Source organism: Odontesthes bonariensis, chromosome 15 (genome assembly GCF_027942865.1).
Source record: "Odontesthes bonariensis isolate fOdoBon6 chromosome 15, fOdoBon6.hap1, whole genome shotgun sequence".
Lineage (NCBI taxonomy): Eukaryota > Metazoa > Chordata > Actinopteri > Atheriniformes > Atherinopsidae > Odontesthes > Odontesthes bonariensis.
Genome location: NC_134520.1, coordinates 32,895,443 through 32,910,265, shown reverse-complemented (window position 1 = coordinate 32,910,265; position 14,823 = coordinate 32,895,443). Strand labels below are relative to the sequence as shown.

The window sequence follows — 14,823 nt, the reverse complement described above, 5'->3', positions numbered from 1 at the left end:
TGGGTCAGGGACTCTCTGGGGGACGTTTCTACAGTCAAACTCTCAGTATCTCACTTCATTCAGAATGAGCTGCCTGACTCAACAAGGCCTTTTTGAGTCTCTTCATCAGCTTCCAATCAGAAGAATCCATTTTCCATATCATGCAAAGTGTTTCAAACAGCCCTTTAGCACGAAATGGGTCGCGGAAATAAACAAACCTTTTTACTTTGGAGTCTTTTCCTGAACTTTGACGGCGCATTTTGTGTTTCATAGTTCTTCAAAGAGGCCCACGAGACGTACAGTGCTCTGCAAAAGGAAAAGGAGACGATTCAGAAGATCTTCACCTGTGACAAGAACACTTCCCTGGAGGACCTGCAGGAGCTCAGCGCAGGCATTGAGGTATGACAGCCTCTTACAGCAATAACACGTCCACCGATGAGCTCTCAGTCACAACAAGGAAATGTTGCTATTCGACAGGATAGCGCGGGTGAAAGGCTTTAATATGAATACGTCGTGTTTATTCTCATCAGAGTAAAAATGAAAAGATCGTGGAGCACCGGCAGCACGTGCAACATCTGGTCAACAAGTCGAGGAGTATCGTGAGGCTGAGACCCCGAAACCCGGAGGACAAGAGCAGCGGCACCGTTGTCAAAGCTCTGTGCGACTTCAAACAAGACCAGGTCAGCTTTGTAATCTCACGGTCACACGAGAACCGATGTTCGATGTGTCGTTTTCTCTGGAACGTAGCTCATACCTTCACATTTGGGCTTCACAGAAAGTGATCTGTAAGGATAACGAGGCCATCCTGAAGGACAACAGCCAGCGCAGTAAGTGGCATGTGATCGGCCCCGGGGGCCTGGACATGTTGATACCCTCCGTGTGCCTGATTGTACCGCCTCCTAACCCGCTGAGCATCTCCATCGCCAAAAAGTAAGAAAAATACGTCCCTTTCTGGCACATATTGTTTGTAAAATAAACTCATTTGTGCTTTGTTATTGAAAAGTAAGCATTTTTAATTCTATCTCTGTGTTGTGCAAAGGAACGAGCAGTTCTACGATGCCATCATGGCCATCTGGACTCAGCTGTGTATCAATATTAAGAGTCTCATCGCCTGGAACCTCTGTCTCATGGATATCAAATACATCAACTCCCTCACCATTTCCATAGTAAGAGAAAAGTGCATCTTTGTCATCAGTCTGTGTTGTGTGGAAGTTTTTCTGTGCCATCAGAGTTTGAATATGAATTTCTAATATTGAATTTTTACAGCATCAAAATCAGACTTTGAATTTGAAAAACCAACAGTGTAAAAAAAAAAAAAAATCAATTTCTAAAAACAAAAATCAGTGTAAAAAAAATCAACATCTTAAAATTCAATGGAAAAAATTCAACTGAAAAAATTTCAACTGAAAAAATTCAACTGAAAAAATTCAACTGAAAAAAAATCAACTGAAAAAAAAATCAGTGGAAAAAAATTTAATTTTTAATGTTGAATCTTTTGACACAAATTTTTGTTTTTAGAAATTGATTTCTTTTTTTTACACTTGGTTTTCAAATTCAAAGTCTGATTTTGATGCTGTAAAAATTCAATATTAGAAGTATGTATTCAAACTCTGATGGCACAGAAAACCTTCCACAGTGTTGTCTCTGATGGATACCTTTGTTGATATAAAGTCCTTCTTTCGCAGGTTTTCCTGAGCTTTTAATGAAATGTAGCATGCTTTGGTCAAAGTCCCACAGGATTACAGTAGCACAGCATCAGCTTTGACTAAGTCAGAGTGGAATCAAATGGGCCGCCAGTCCTTTTGTTGCATCCGTTGATGCTTATTTACGCTGCATTTGATCATAAACTCATTTAGAACTCATACATTGATATCAAAAAGTTTTTTTTAGTTAATAATCTGTCTTCAACACGTAGTTTTGTGCTGCTTTATTGACTTATTAGGCCAAACTATTCGGCCTATAAGTGGAAAATCACTTTTCAAAGAACACCCACAGAAGTCAAGTTGGGAGCTCAGGTAGGACTTATCTACCGCCGACTCATCCATTTTAGATCATTCCCCAGAAATTTAATATACCAAGAGAACACACAATGTTGGATTTGTTATTCTTGAACTAATAAAACAAAGGACGAATCACTGAATCGCATATTTTCAGTTGGTTGTGTCTCTTCAACCACAGAAAACTGGACTTTTCTTATAAGATGCCACTTTAAGTGAGAACAGCGTGCACTGCGTCAGCCTTTTAAAGAAGATGCAAACCCGGATGTAAATAAATCATAAAATTTGGAAGAGGATGTTGCAGCTTTCATGACATCGACAGAGACAAAGACAATGTAATCCTAAAGCCTGAAGACAGTAGAAATGGGTGGAAAACTAATTGAAGAAGTCTTATTGACAAAAGTAAGAATCATTTCAGGTGTTTGTTAAGATGCAGATGCTCACAAAACACTTGTAAAATTGTTCAGAAGGTATATCTGGTTACCTCCTTCTACCAAATAATAATGCATCAAATCATTGCTCCAATCTGTGAAACTGATCATATTAAACTAACTCCTGATGCAGAAATATCCAAACGTAGGTAAGTATTCCAACACATACATCTTTCCTTAAGTATTCCTTTTTATGGAGACTGGTTCCGGATGAGAATCAGCACCTCCGAATCCGGGGAAGACCCAGGACACGTTGGAGAGACTATGTCTCTCGGCTGACCTAGGAACGCCTAGGGGTGGTATCCTCTTTATGTGGTCGTAATGCAGTAATAATGCTCACTAATCTTTTTCGTTCCGTTAAAGGTTTAAGTTCTTTCTCTCTTTTTCGGAGGTTTTATATCTAAATCACACATGATGTTTGTGTGTGTTTAGCTGGCCAAGATGCGTCCTGAGGAGTACCGGCAGATTATCAAGAGGATGGAGACGCGCTATGAGGAGTTCAAAGAGACCAGCAAGGGCTCCCAGATGTTTGCTGAGGAGGACAAGAGGAGCATTGATAACCAGATTAGTGGAGCTCAGGCACACTATGAGCAGATGGTGGTGCAGCTGCCTACATTCGGTCAGTATTTGTTACACAGTATAATAAACCTGTCTTACCACCGTTTGCACTCAATTCTTGCTCATATACTACAGTTTGTATGTTTTTACGATGTTCATGTCTGTTATATCATGCTTTTTTATGTTTTATATTTATATGTATAGAAAAGATACATGTTCAGACTCTTTATTCAAAAGTAACTTTATCTAATCTTACAGTAAATCAATGCTGGAGATTAGCTAAAGAGAAAAGGTACATTGGTTTTGGCAGATAAAAGAGCTATGGTGACTTGTTTGATATTGCATGCAGCTTTCTTTAACTATAAATGATAACACACGATACATTAATAACACATTATATGATAATAATATAGAAAAATATAGAAATTCAGTTTATCAACATTAATTTAAACTGAAAAACACAGTTTACATAGCCAAGAAGATGAGATGCAGGCAGGGCCGTATTAAGTCAATGTGGGCACTAAACCTCAAGTGCCCCTAGGCTACATTTTCAAACGTATTCATTCAAAATCAGTAACAATTAAAGCAGCATCCATCTATATACAGTATGTAGGATTATTCAAATATCTCCATTTAAAACCAATCAATTCAATTCACTATGTACAGATTCAAAATGTGTATCAATTCGAAGAGCATTTGTCTATATTGAAATATATTATCAATTCAAAGAGCATCCACCTATGCAGCACTAACAACACTCCTATTATCCAGGGGGACGTCATTGCCACAGCCGTCCCAGAGCACCATAAGTTGTCTCCCCGGAATGCCAAACCACACACACTTAAAAACTTAATCAGGGTGCTTGCTCTTTTTCCAAATCAAAATTCCAGACTTTTTCCAGACTTTTGTAAAACTGATACTTTTTTTCCCCAAGACCTTAACTTTATGTACTTGTAACTTGTGTGCCTACTGCCTACTTCATTGGTTGAGATTGTACCAACTGTGTTTATTAGAAATGTTAATTTTCATAGGCTAGTATTCAATGAACAAATGCATTATTCACAGTAAATTATGCTTTTACTGATGAAAACGTTTCAAAACATGAAAATCACAAGTACATGAATTTCACATCAAACAAGTGTCACAAAAACTATCTATAAAAAAAATGAATGGATGGATGAATGTATGTAGAATTCAGTCTCTTCACTCACATCTCATCCCATTAGGCTGATACAGTACGTGACCAGTTAGTAAAATTATAGTTTTATAGCCTACCTTCCTATTTCTCATTTCACAATGCCTTTGAGCATACTGTAACATTCTACCATACATTTATTTTCCATACTTTATTAAGACTTTCACACAAAATCCAAGACTTTTCAAGGTCTGGAAAACAGTGCTTCAAAATTCCATACTTATTAAGACTTTCAAGACTTGCGCAAGCACCCTGTTAATCACGGCCACAATGCGTCGCAACACCTCTCTCCAACACTTCGCCGCATCCTCTTTTTGTTGTCTGAGAACAACATCAACCGTACCGCATTCCGTCACCTCCTGAGAAGTGCGAGCAGTGCGGTTAATGTTCACATTAGGCCACTATTGCTCAGAATTATGATATATCGTTGCTGTTCTTATCACATTAGTTTTAATAATGAATTTTATATGAATATTTATGTCAAGTGTCAAGTATAATCATTTTAAGTGTACAAACATTCATGAAAAAAACTATTTTTAAAGTTTGTCGTGTGGTGCCCCCCCACTGGCTGTGAATGGTTGGTGTCCCTGGGCACTGTGCCGCAGGCCCATATAGTTAATCCGGCCTTGGATGCAGGTATATAAATAAGAAGCGGCAATAAAAAAGTATTAAAAAGACGAATAAAGATTAAGTTAAAAAACAAGAGTTGTAAAGATTTTAGAATAAATGAATCAACTAAAACAAGAAGAAGAGGAATTTGAGCGTAAAATTTGAGTGGTAAACACTATCCAGCGGTTGAAGAGTTGCAGCTCAAACATACATGTATTAAATTAAAAGTCTCAGTTAAGCCAGTGAAGCCAGTGGCAGTCTACTTGAGCACCCCTCCAGTCCCTTGAGCAAGGGATTTACATTAATTAATAAAATCTTAAATCTTATTAATCCAAAGGGGAAATTGAAAAATGATTTATTTCAGTAAAAGAAAATTTGGTAGGTTAAATACATGCAAATGAAAGCTTGAAATGAATGTTTATTCATCCTTCACCGATAAACAAATACTTCCAACGTTTTCTATTTTGAATAGAAAGAAATAGAAAAAATAGAAGAAATTTGTGTAACTGTAGGACTGAAAATCGTCTTTTTTTTTTTTACTTTTCCTACACAGTTGCACAGCAGCAACAAATAGAAATACAGCAACCTGTCGAGCAACAGGTGACACAGCTGTATATAATACAGCAGCAGCCGCAACAAATTGCTGCTGAAGTAGACATCAGTCGGCTGGAGGAACAACGACAGCAAGTGGAGGTTAAAAAAACTGTGGAGAAGAAAAAGGAAGTAAAGAAAGAAGTGGTGAAAAAAGAGCAGGCGATAAAGAAGGATGTAGTGAAAGTGACCAAGACAGACTCCGTGAAGCGGAAGGTGCTGCTGTCCTCCTCTTCTTCCTCTTCTACTTCCATGTCATTGCATATGTTATCGGAGCTGCACGAGCTCAGAATGAGGCTGGATGCCGCTGAGGGCACGCTGAGTCAGCACGTTCATATCTGCGTCGGAGATGAGGGGGCGCGAGACTGTAGCCTCAAGATCACTCAGTTAGAGGTAAATACACATTCATAAATACAAGAAAAAATGCATTTTAACACAAAAAACCTTCACATTCAATGCAACAACTGTGTTTGTGTTCATGTGCTTTTCAGAAAGTGCAGTGGGATGTCGAATCGATACGTGACGAGTATCTACGTTTGAGGGAGCGTATTTTGAAGGAGCTGGAAGACATGAATGATTCAGACAAAGCCCAGTTCCTTCGCAATGAGATTGGAGTGATCAACCAGAGGCTGGGCAGCCTGGAGAGCAGCTCGTCAGCTTACATTCAGCGGTACATAACACGAACACCCTCAATCTGACATCAGAAAGCTTTCTTTATCAAAATTTATCAAGGCAAACTTTTATTTGGAGACACCCAATATGCAGTTCAGCAGGAAACATACAGGATGGTGTCATCAGCTTAAAAACACATGTTACCTTGATGAACTGCAGTAAACAAAGTAAATATTAGGCAGCCCAGTATTGAACCTTGTGGAACACCTTAATATTTTACATGATGACCTTTTAACTCTAATGTGGAAGCAACCCCAACTGCAGTATAGCAGGAAACATACAGGATGGTGTCATCATCTTAAAAACACACGTTACCTTGATGAACTGCAGTAAACAAAGTAAATATTGGGGAGCCCAATATTGAACCTTGTGGAACACCTTAATGTTTTAACTCTAATGTGGAAACAACCCCAACTGCTGTATAGCAGGATACATACAGGATGGTGTCATCAGCTTAAAAACACACGTTACCTTGATGAACCGCAGTAAACAAAGTGAATATTAGGGAGCCCAATATTGAACCTTGTGGAACACCATAATCTGTTATGTGATGACTTTTTAACTCTAATGTGGAAGCAACCCCAAATGCAGTATATCAGGAGACATACAAGATGGTGTCATCAGCTTAAAAATACATATAACCAACTTGAGTTGGAGGGCATAGTTGCATACGTTCAAAGTAGACAGTAGCGAACCCTCTACTGATCTGTGTGGAACACTTTAAACAATGTTTTGAGAGCTTTGATAACCTATAAAGTCTTTAAAAATGTTTTAAAAGTTTGTCAGTGACCAGTTTTATCTGTGAGATGCCCTATTTGCAGTGGAGCAGTTGAACATTACCATGCAAAGTTGGAAAGAAATATTTTATATTTCCACAGGAAATAGCAGGTATTGGTCAATGTAGGGCTTCAGTAACCTTTCAAACTTTTTAAAAAAGTTATCAAAGGATGACATCCTGTTTGCAGTTGAGCAGAAGATGGTGGAGCAGATGGTGTCTTTGGCTTGAAAACCACAAAACTGGGATGAGTTAAGAAGTCTCAAATTGCAGGGGGCCCAGCGTAGATCCCTGTAGGACACCTTAAACAGTGTTTAGAGGGCTGAACTGGAAACTCCCGACACTAATACTTATTATTACCATCATCATTGAGGGATATAAGGCTGTATTAACTGCTGAATTTAATAAATATGTTTCAAATCACAATCATATATTAAAAATGAACAAAAATTAGCAGAAGTTTAATAAAGGTAAATCCAACTGAACCCGTATCTTAACAAGGACACTGCATGTAGCCTGCATTTTAAACTAAATAATTATATCCAACTCATCCACCTCTCCTGCATCTATTTATTAGGCTGCGGGCTCTAAGGGACCTCCTGGAGAGTGTGGCGCGAGCGGAGGACATTGTGAAAGTTCATGAAGCGAGACTGACTGAAAAAGAGACCACTTCCCTGTCTCCAAGTGAAGTGGAGGAGTACATGTTGATCCTGAAGGTATTCAATATGTTACACTGCTAAAGTTAGATATGTTTTGGCCATTTCTTCTGCACCGCTTCAAACCCAGCAACAGAATATCAGTGCATGTCACGGCTCAGTGGTCACCCTGCAGGCTGAGTTAGAAAAGCTGTCATGAGATCCATTCCTTGGATGTTTAAGTATGTTTTGCCTTGATGTTGATTTGTAGAATATTAAAGCAGAGCTGGATCAGAAGAAAGATGTTCTGGCCTCTATGGAGGCAGAGTTGACCAAGGCGAACCACTGGAACAGCGAGGTGGGCAGCTCCTTCCACAGGTGCGACATGATGCTGTCAAAATACAACGAGCAGGTGGGCGTACTGTCCAACCGCTGGAGACGAATACATGGACACATTGACACCAGGTATGTCTTTTAAACACCATCTTGAAGACCTACTTCACCTGATGCCTAAATCAGGGGTCGGGCTGTGAGCAACAGTGCAACATAAAGGAATTAATTTAATTATTTTGCTGCTTATTGCCTTTAAACTGTGCACATACCAATACAAGTTTGGTAGGAAATAAAAGAGCGAATTTAATGTAGTTTTTGATTTATGTGTCCAATGTTTATTGGCCTCTATTTGACAAAAGCACAAACGAAATGTACCAAAATTTGGACCAAATACACTATATTGCCCAAAGTATTCACTCACCCATCCAAATAGTTAAATTCAGGTGTTCCAGTCACTTCCATGGCCACAGGTGTATGAATCCAAGCACCTCGGCATGCAGACTGCTTCTAGAAACATCTGTGAAAGAATTAGTAAGCAATACTAGATTTGCCAAAATGTTGGGTATGCATCATGGGGTTACTACTCATACTCAAACTACCCAAGATGCAACGTAACGTGACGTCGCCGATCGTCATTTCCTGTCAAAACGGCAGTTTCAAGCTAGCTACAACGAGGGTAGGTTCACTTCCTGTTTTCAAAACAAAAGCACCAATTGTATGGTAATGGCTTTCCCTATGATAAAAGGCAACGGGTATTTTATTTTGTGAAAATAACCGGAAGTGCGTTGCTCACTGCGGCTAGCTTTAGTAGCGCCGAATTCGTCGGAACAAAATTGTAAATAGCCGGTATTTTGTCAGGTTTTCAACACGTTGGGGATCTAAACGACTACTTTCTCACCTGAAAATGTTTCAAATGTTGCTAAAGTTTACAGCGTTTAGAGCTTAAGTGAAATCAGCTTCAGGCCGGCTGATTTCGGCTCGGGCAGGAGCGAAATGCATTGTGGGTAAACGCTCTGCATACTGTCTGATCGATGAGTATGCAGTATGGAAGTATGCTGTATGCAGTATGTAGTATGTGGTTTCGAACACAGCCATGGATGTTTGGTGTGGAAGAACCTGACCGGCCTGCACAGAGTCCTGAGCTCAACCCGATAGAACACCTTTGGGATGAATCAGAGCGGAGACTCTGAGCCAGACCTTCTGTCCAACATCAGTGACTGACCTCACAAATGAGCTTCAGGAAGAATGGTCAAAAAGTCCCATAAACACTCCTAAACCTTGTGGAAAGCTTGCCCAGAAGAGCTGAAGCTGTTATTACTGCAAGGGGTGGGCTGGCGTCATATTAAACCCTCTGGATTAAGGATGGGATGTTACTGAAGTTCATATGTGTGTAAAGGCAGATGAGCCAATACTTTTGGGAATATAGTGTACATTTCTGTCCCTAAAAGCAGAATTTTACAACATTTCTAAGTAGCAACACATTTGTATTTTGAACTGTCGACGGAGCTGTTCAGCTGGTTGATTAATCTATGATGAATGGAAGTAGTTTTTTTACCCCCATAGACAGAACATCGTGTCATTTCTCTTTTACATGTGTGCATTGGTTCAGAGCTTTTTGGAAATTATTTGACAGATATGGTGTTTTTCTTTTGAATTATTCCTGCTCAGTTTGCTGGATCTGCAGCTGTATCTGCCTCAGCTGCAGCACTACAAGCAAACCAGCAGCACTCTCCTCGAATGGATTGATGCCACACGGACCAAACAGGCAGCCCTGCAGGCCACGAAGATAGAGAGCGTCCAAATGCTGAAAGACCACATCGACAACCAGAAGGTCCTTTGCTCAACCCTTCATTGACGAACTTCCTTCTGTGTTTAGGGCAAATGTGCACGTTCGTCACTGATATTTTTGTTGATTTCTTCAGGCCCTGAACACTGAAATCAAGGCAAAGAGGGAGACGGTAGAGCGTGTGGTGAAGGACAACGTGGCCTGTGTGAATGCTATCAAGGTAAATAGGCCGAACATACGATAAATCAAACTCATAAAAGGTTTCCATTTTCTGCTTTTACGAGTGTTTTCTTTTTGTTTTGCAGGACTATGAAACAGACCTGGCCTCTTACACCTCTGGTTTAGAAACTTTGCTCAACATCCCCATCAAGAGGACGATGCTGAACTCCCCTTCAGTGGATCTTAACCAAGAGGTAACATCGGTTCAGTTAAATGTTTCCTCCCGGTGAATGATGAGATGTCACATCTGGATTTGTTCTTCTCCCAGGTTATACTCCTTCAAACTCGTTACATGGAGCTGCTTACTATGTCCGATAATTACTACAAATTCCTGGGAGATTTGCTCAAAAACATGGAGGAGCTCAAGGTACCGATTTTCTTTGTTATATTTTGTTTGTTCAATATCTTATTTTATCCGCAACCTGCCCAACAGTCGTGCAGAATTCAGCATCATTTATCCTTTTTTTTGATCTTCTCCAAATCTTCACTTTGTAATACAGAGTCCATACCGAAAGGAGTTACTCTCTCAGGTTTATAATGTGTGCAAAAAAAGAAACATTGTTCTTAGGGCTGGGCAACGATTAAAATGTTTAATGAAATTAATCACATGATTTCCCTGATTAATCGCGATTAATCGCATTTGTCCGCAAAGTCCAAAAATGTATCCAAAAGTAGTGTATAGCTTTTAGCATTTAGCTTTATTTTAAATGTGCTGCCATATGAATGAAAGTGCCATAACATTTGTTGTGCAAACACACTTTTAACATCAGCATCTTTCTGTAGTTTTTATGTAGAAGCCTCGCTCCACTGTCTGTTTCCTTGAATGACTTGCTGCTATCAGTTGTGTGTTTTGCCTTTAAGTGATATTTTAGACTGGAACTACTACGCTGAGAAGACAATTCAACTTGGCTGTAAATGCAGGAGTTTTTTTTAAAATTTATTTTGAAATACGTGCTTTTATGTTGAAACAAGTAAAACAGGAAGTAGTGCCGGTTAGCTCCGTTAGCTTCACACCTGTAGCGGTGATGTTAGCTGCTAGTTTATCTTTATTTTATTCCTCCATGCTTCGTGGTGTTTGCTGTAACTGTGTGAATGTGATGCAGAGGAGAAGTGGAAGTTAAAGAATCCTAGTTCTGACCGTGAAGATTGCCTCTGGGAATGACTCTGCCATTGGTTGAGAAGCAGCTAAAGTGGCCAGTATCAATTTGATTATTTATTGGCACCAGCGACAATGCTAAGAATGCTATTTCTTTAAAGATTACAACAACTAATGTTGTCTTTTACTATGTTTACTCGAACATTTAGTTCTACGGTGTTGATGTGGCGTTACTAAACGTCTGTGAAAAGAACCGGAGTCTCGCATCCAATCAATGGGCGGCATATCGGCAGAGTTTACAGATGACTTTGGTTCTGTTGACTGCGCCGTCTGGAAGAACTTTAAAATGAAAATGGCCGAGTAAAAGTTCCGTACCCTTCTCCAGGTTTGGTGGATCCGCCGATTACTTTCTTTCCAGTTCCGCAGCAGACAGCAACAGACTTTTACAAAATAAAAGCCTGTGAGCAACAGACTTTTACAATAATAAAATAAAAAATAATAAAACCTGCGTTAATGCGCGACACAATATTTATCGGCGTTGAATAATTAACGAGTTAACGCGAGTTAACTCGCCCAGCCCTGGTATCCACCTTTATATTTCACCTTACAACCTGTTTACTTTGCCTCGTTTGGTGTAATTTTTTCAGCACAACTTCACATTTGTGACTTTACAATAATGTTTTTCCATTTTGACGTACTGTGTCAACACATTGGACCTAAAATCACACAAAAAAAACAGGAAATCTTAGTATAAACAAAATAAAAGCCTGTGAGCAACAGACTTTTACAATAATAAAACCTGCGTTAAAGCGCGATAAAATATTTATCGGCGTTAAATAATGAACAAGTTAACGCGATAAAAACGAGTTAACTAGCCCAGCCCTAATTGTTATGTTATCCATGCAAAACAGAACTGTTTTAGCTCTTTTGAACCCGGTGTTTCATATTACTCAACTAAATCCCAGTGCACATGTTTGAAGTTACGTCTGCGATTATATGCGCTCTACTTTTTTTCCCAGATGCGTAACACTCAAATTGACCTGCTCGAAGAAGAGCTTCGCCTTCTAAGGGAAGATCTGCAAGACTACAACACCAAGAACAAATCGCTGGAAGATACCGTCACTCAATACCAGCTGGAGCTGTCCCAGTCCCAAAACCAGCTGCTGTCGATGGAGGAGGTGAAGCAAAGCACGGCGTTGGAGTGCAGTGTCACCAAGGACAGCCTGGACTCCACTCACAGTCAGCTGGCAGACCTCAACGATCAGGTGACGCATCTCAACTACCTGCTGAAAGAAGAAAGGAGGAAGACAAAGTTGGCGGAGGAGCGCTACACCCAGCAGCAAGAAGAGTACGAATCGGTGCTGAAGAAGAGGCAGAAAGAGCTGGAGACAGTCAGCTGGTCCAAGATGGAAGTGGAGAAGAGTGTGGTTAACAAGGATCAAGAGATCGAGCAGCTGCGGCGGCAGCTGGCTGACGAAGCAGCAAAAATCAAGGATCTGCAGATGGAGATATCTAAGGTAAGGGGCCACTTCAGTTCAGAGTTCAATAGCTTAAAGCTGAGCTACGAAACCCAGATCGAGACCAGCCAAACAGACATCCAGAGGCTGGTGGCTCAGCGGGATGAGGGCGCAGCTGAGAGCCAACGGCAGTATGAGAGGATGGAGGCAGAGAGGAGGAACCTGGAAGAGGATCTCATGAGGCTGAGGATCTCCGTCAGCCAGGCTGAGGAGCAAAGAAAGAAGGCGGAGGAGGATGCTCACACACAGCGGGCAATGCTCATAGAGGAGGGATGCAACAGGAGAGAAATGGAACATCAGGTGGAGCTGCTGATGAGGCAGAGCGAGGAAGAAGGCAGCCAGTACAGAGAAGAGCTGGCTGAAGTCATGAAGAGCCTGCAGGAGAAGAACGACCAGCTGCTTTACGTCACGCATGGTTTGGAGGAGGAGACGCGTCGGAGGAAAACCACCGAAGAAGGGCAGGTTGTGCTCGAGCAGTCTTTGGCCGAGCTGCAGGTGAAGCTGGCGGCTTCTTCGAAGGCTGCGACCCGGCTGAGGGAGAGCGAGGAGGAGCTTCAGCAAATCCGTTTCGAGCTGGAGAGACAGAGCAAGGAGCGAAGCAGGGTAGAAGAAAACACCAGCCGGTTACAAGGGCGCATCAAGGACCTGCAGGCGGTGAGAGACGGGCTGGAGAGCCAGGTGGAGAATCTGAGGAAAGCCAAGCAAGAGGAGGTGGGCAGAAGAAGGCAGGTCGAAGCAGAGCTGGAGAAGGCCGCCGTGGCCACGACGGAGTACACCGGCACCATCGCAGCACTGCGCCAGAGCCAAGAACAAACCAGCATGACGGAAAAAAGAGGTGCAGAAGAGCGTCTCAGGCTCCAGGAGGAGCTGGAAAAAAGCTCGAGACTAAACCAGACCTCCTCCGAGCGCATCACTCGGCTGTGCACCGAACTGAAAACCCTCAATCAGCAACTCTCGCAGGAGAAGGTCCGACTCAAAGAGGCACACCTGAGGAACGAGGGTCTTTACAAGACGAACGAGGAAAAGAGCAAGACGCTGAATGATAACGCGGTTGAACTTGAGAGGCTGAAGGAGCTGATAGAAACCCAGACCAAAGAAAGGCTGAGGTCGGAGGAGGAACTGAGGGCAGCGCGGCACGATAAGGACGAGCTCCTGAGATCCAAAAAGGGAAGTGATGATGAGCTCTCTTCGCAGATTACAGCTCTGGAGCTTCAGCTGCGAGCCAGCGAGCGCAGCAATGTCGACTCCCGTAACCTGGTCTCAGAGCTCTCCTCAGAGAGGGAGAAACTCAAGCAGGAGGCTGAACAAATACGAAAGCAGGCCACTGAGGTACATGGAAGTTTGCCTCTTAGTCCTGGACTTGTCTCGTCTTTCCAAATCAGAGTCCTGACTTGGAATATTCACCTAGCAACCCTTGTAGCTGTACCTTTAGCTTCCTTGTAGATCACTCTGATTCAAACACATCCGTATGTGTTTGAATAAACTTGCATGCAAACACAATATCCCTCTCTGCCTCCCAGTCTCCTCATCTCACTGTCTCCCTCCTAACATAGCGGAAAGATACTTGCTTTTTTGGGCTTTACCTCTTTAGTTCAGTGATCAACGTTATCAATGACTTCACCGCCGCCAGTCCTCCGATCTACTGAGATTAAATCTTTTCTTTATTGTTTTGTTTTAGCATCTCAATCATCTCTCTAAGATGCATTTTGCAAATCTGTAGAACAGCACACAAATTAAGAATGGCACCCGTTTATTGATTTTAAATATCCGTGCTGTTTATGAAATTTGCAGAATGTAGACATTATGTGTTAGAAAAAGGTCATTGATAGAATTACTTGTTTTTTTAGTTGAACTTTTTTACTTCTAAATGGTAATTTTCTTTATTTTCTTACCAATCCTGTTAGACTTTGTTGTGTTTTCTTGTTGTTCTGAAGAGATTTTGCACGATTAAAGGAAAGTTTTTTTTAAACCTTATTTCTGGCTTAAAATACGTTCATCTACACACCGATAACAGTTTGGTGAAAGTCGGCGTCCTTCGGAAGATATTTAGATCACTGGAGATCGGCGTATATCCATATAACGGGAGAGAACAGGGCAGAGACAATACAGCCTCTAACGGTAAGGACGACTCAAAGTCGTGAATGAGCTGTGTTGCAGCGGCGCGCGTTGATGACGTCATCCCAAGCCCCCTATAGCCCCGGATAACAACAACACGGCAGCTCTGAGCTAACAGTGCAATAGTACGCGTTCATTCATTCATTGGTCTTAAAGTATTGGTGAAATAAAGACAGATAATGCCTTATTTAGAGGCTGTGTTGTCTCTGCCCTGTTCTCTCCCGTTATATGGATATACGCCGATGTCCAGTGATCTAAATATCTTCCGAAGGACGCCGACTTTCACCAAACTGTTATCGGTGAGTAGATGAACGT

At 41.4% G+C, this 14,823-nt stretch overlaps 2 protein-coding genes across 2 annotated transcripts in view; both read left to right on the top strand.

The window, feature by feature from the left end:
• LOC142400799 (uncharacterized) overlaps positions 1–14,823 on the top strand; it is a 43,277-nt gene that overhangs the window by 13,606 nt on the left and 14,848 nt on the right. Inside the window, exons 10-23 of the mRNA XM_075486012.1 lie at positions 253–378; positions 510–659; positions 755–909; positions 1,019–1,145; positions 2,840–3,026; positions 5,323–5,753; positions 5,852–6,030; positions 7,385–7,523; positions 7,714–7,907; positions 9,444–9,606; positions 9,698–9,781; positions 9,867–9,974; positions 10,049–10,147; positions 11,896–12,393. Coding sequence (XP_075342127.1) covers positions 253–378; positions 510–659; positions 755–909; positions 1,019–1,145; positions 2,840–3,026; positions 5,323–5,753; positions 5,852–6,030; positions 7,385–7,523; positions 7,714–7,907; positions 9,444–9,606; positions 9,698–9,781; positions 9,867–9,974; positions 10,049–10,147; positions 11,896–12,393 — 2,640 coding nt within the window. The remainder of the gene's footprint in view (positions 1–252; positions 379–509; positions 660–754; positions 910–1,018; positions 1,146–2,839; positions 3,027–5,322; positions 5,754–5,851; positions 6,031–7,384; positions 7,524–7,713; positions 7,908–9,443; positions 9,607–9,697; positions 9,782–9,866; positions 9,975–10,048; positions 10,148–11,895; positions 12,394–14,823) is intronic.
• LOC142400905 (desmoplakin-B-like) lies at positions 12,419–14,039 on the top strand. The gene is made up of 2 exons (XM_075486159.1): positions 12,419–13,722; positions 13,947–14,039. Exons 1-2 carry the CDS (start codon positions 12,535–12,537, stop codon positions 14,037–14,039), a joined length of 1,281 nt encoding a protein of 426 aa, XP_075342274.1. The 5' UTR covers positions 12,419–12,534.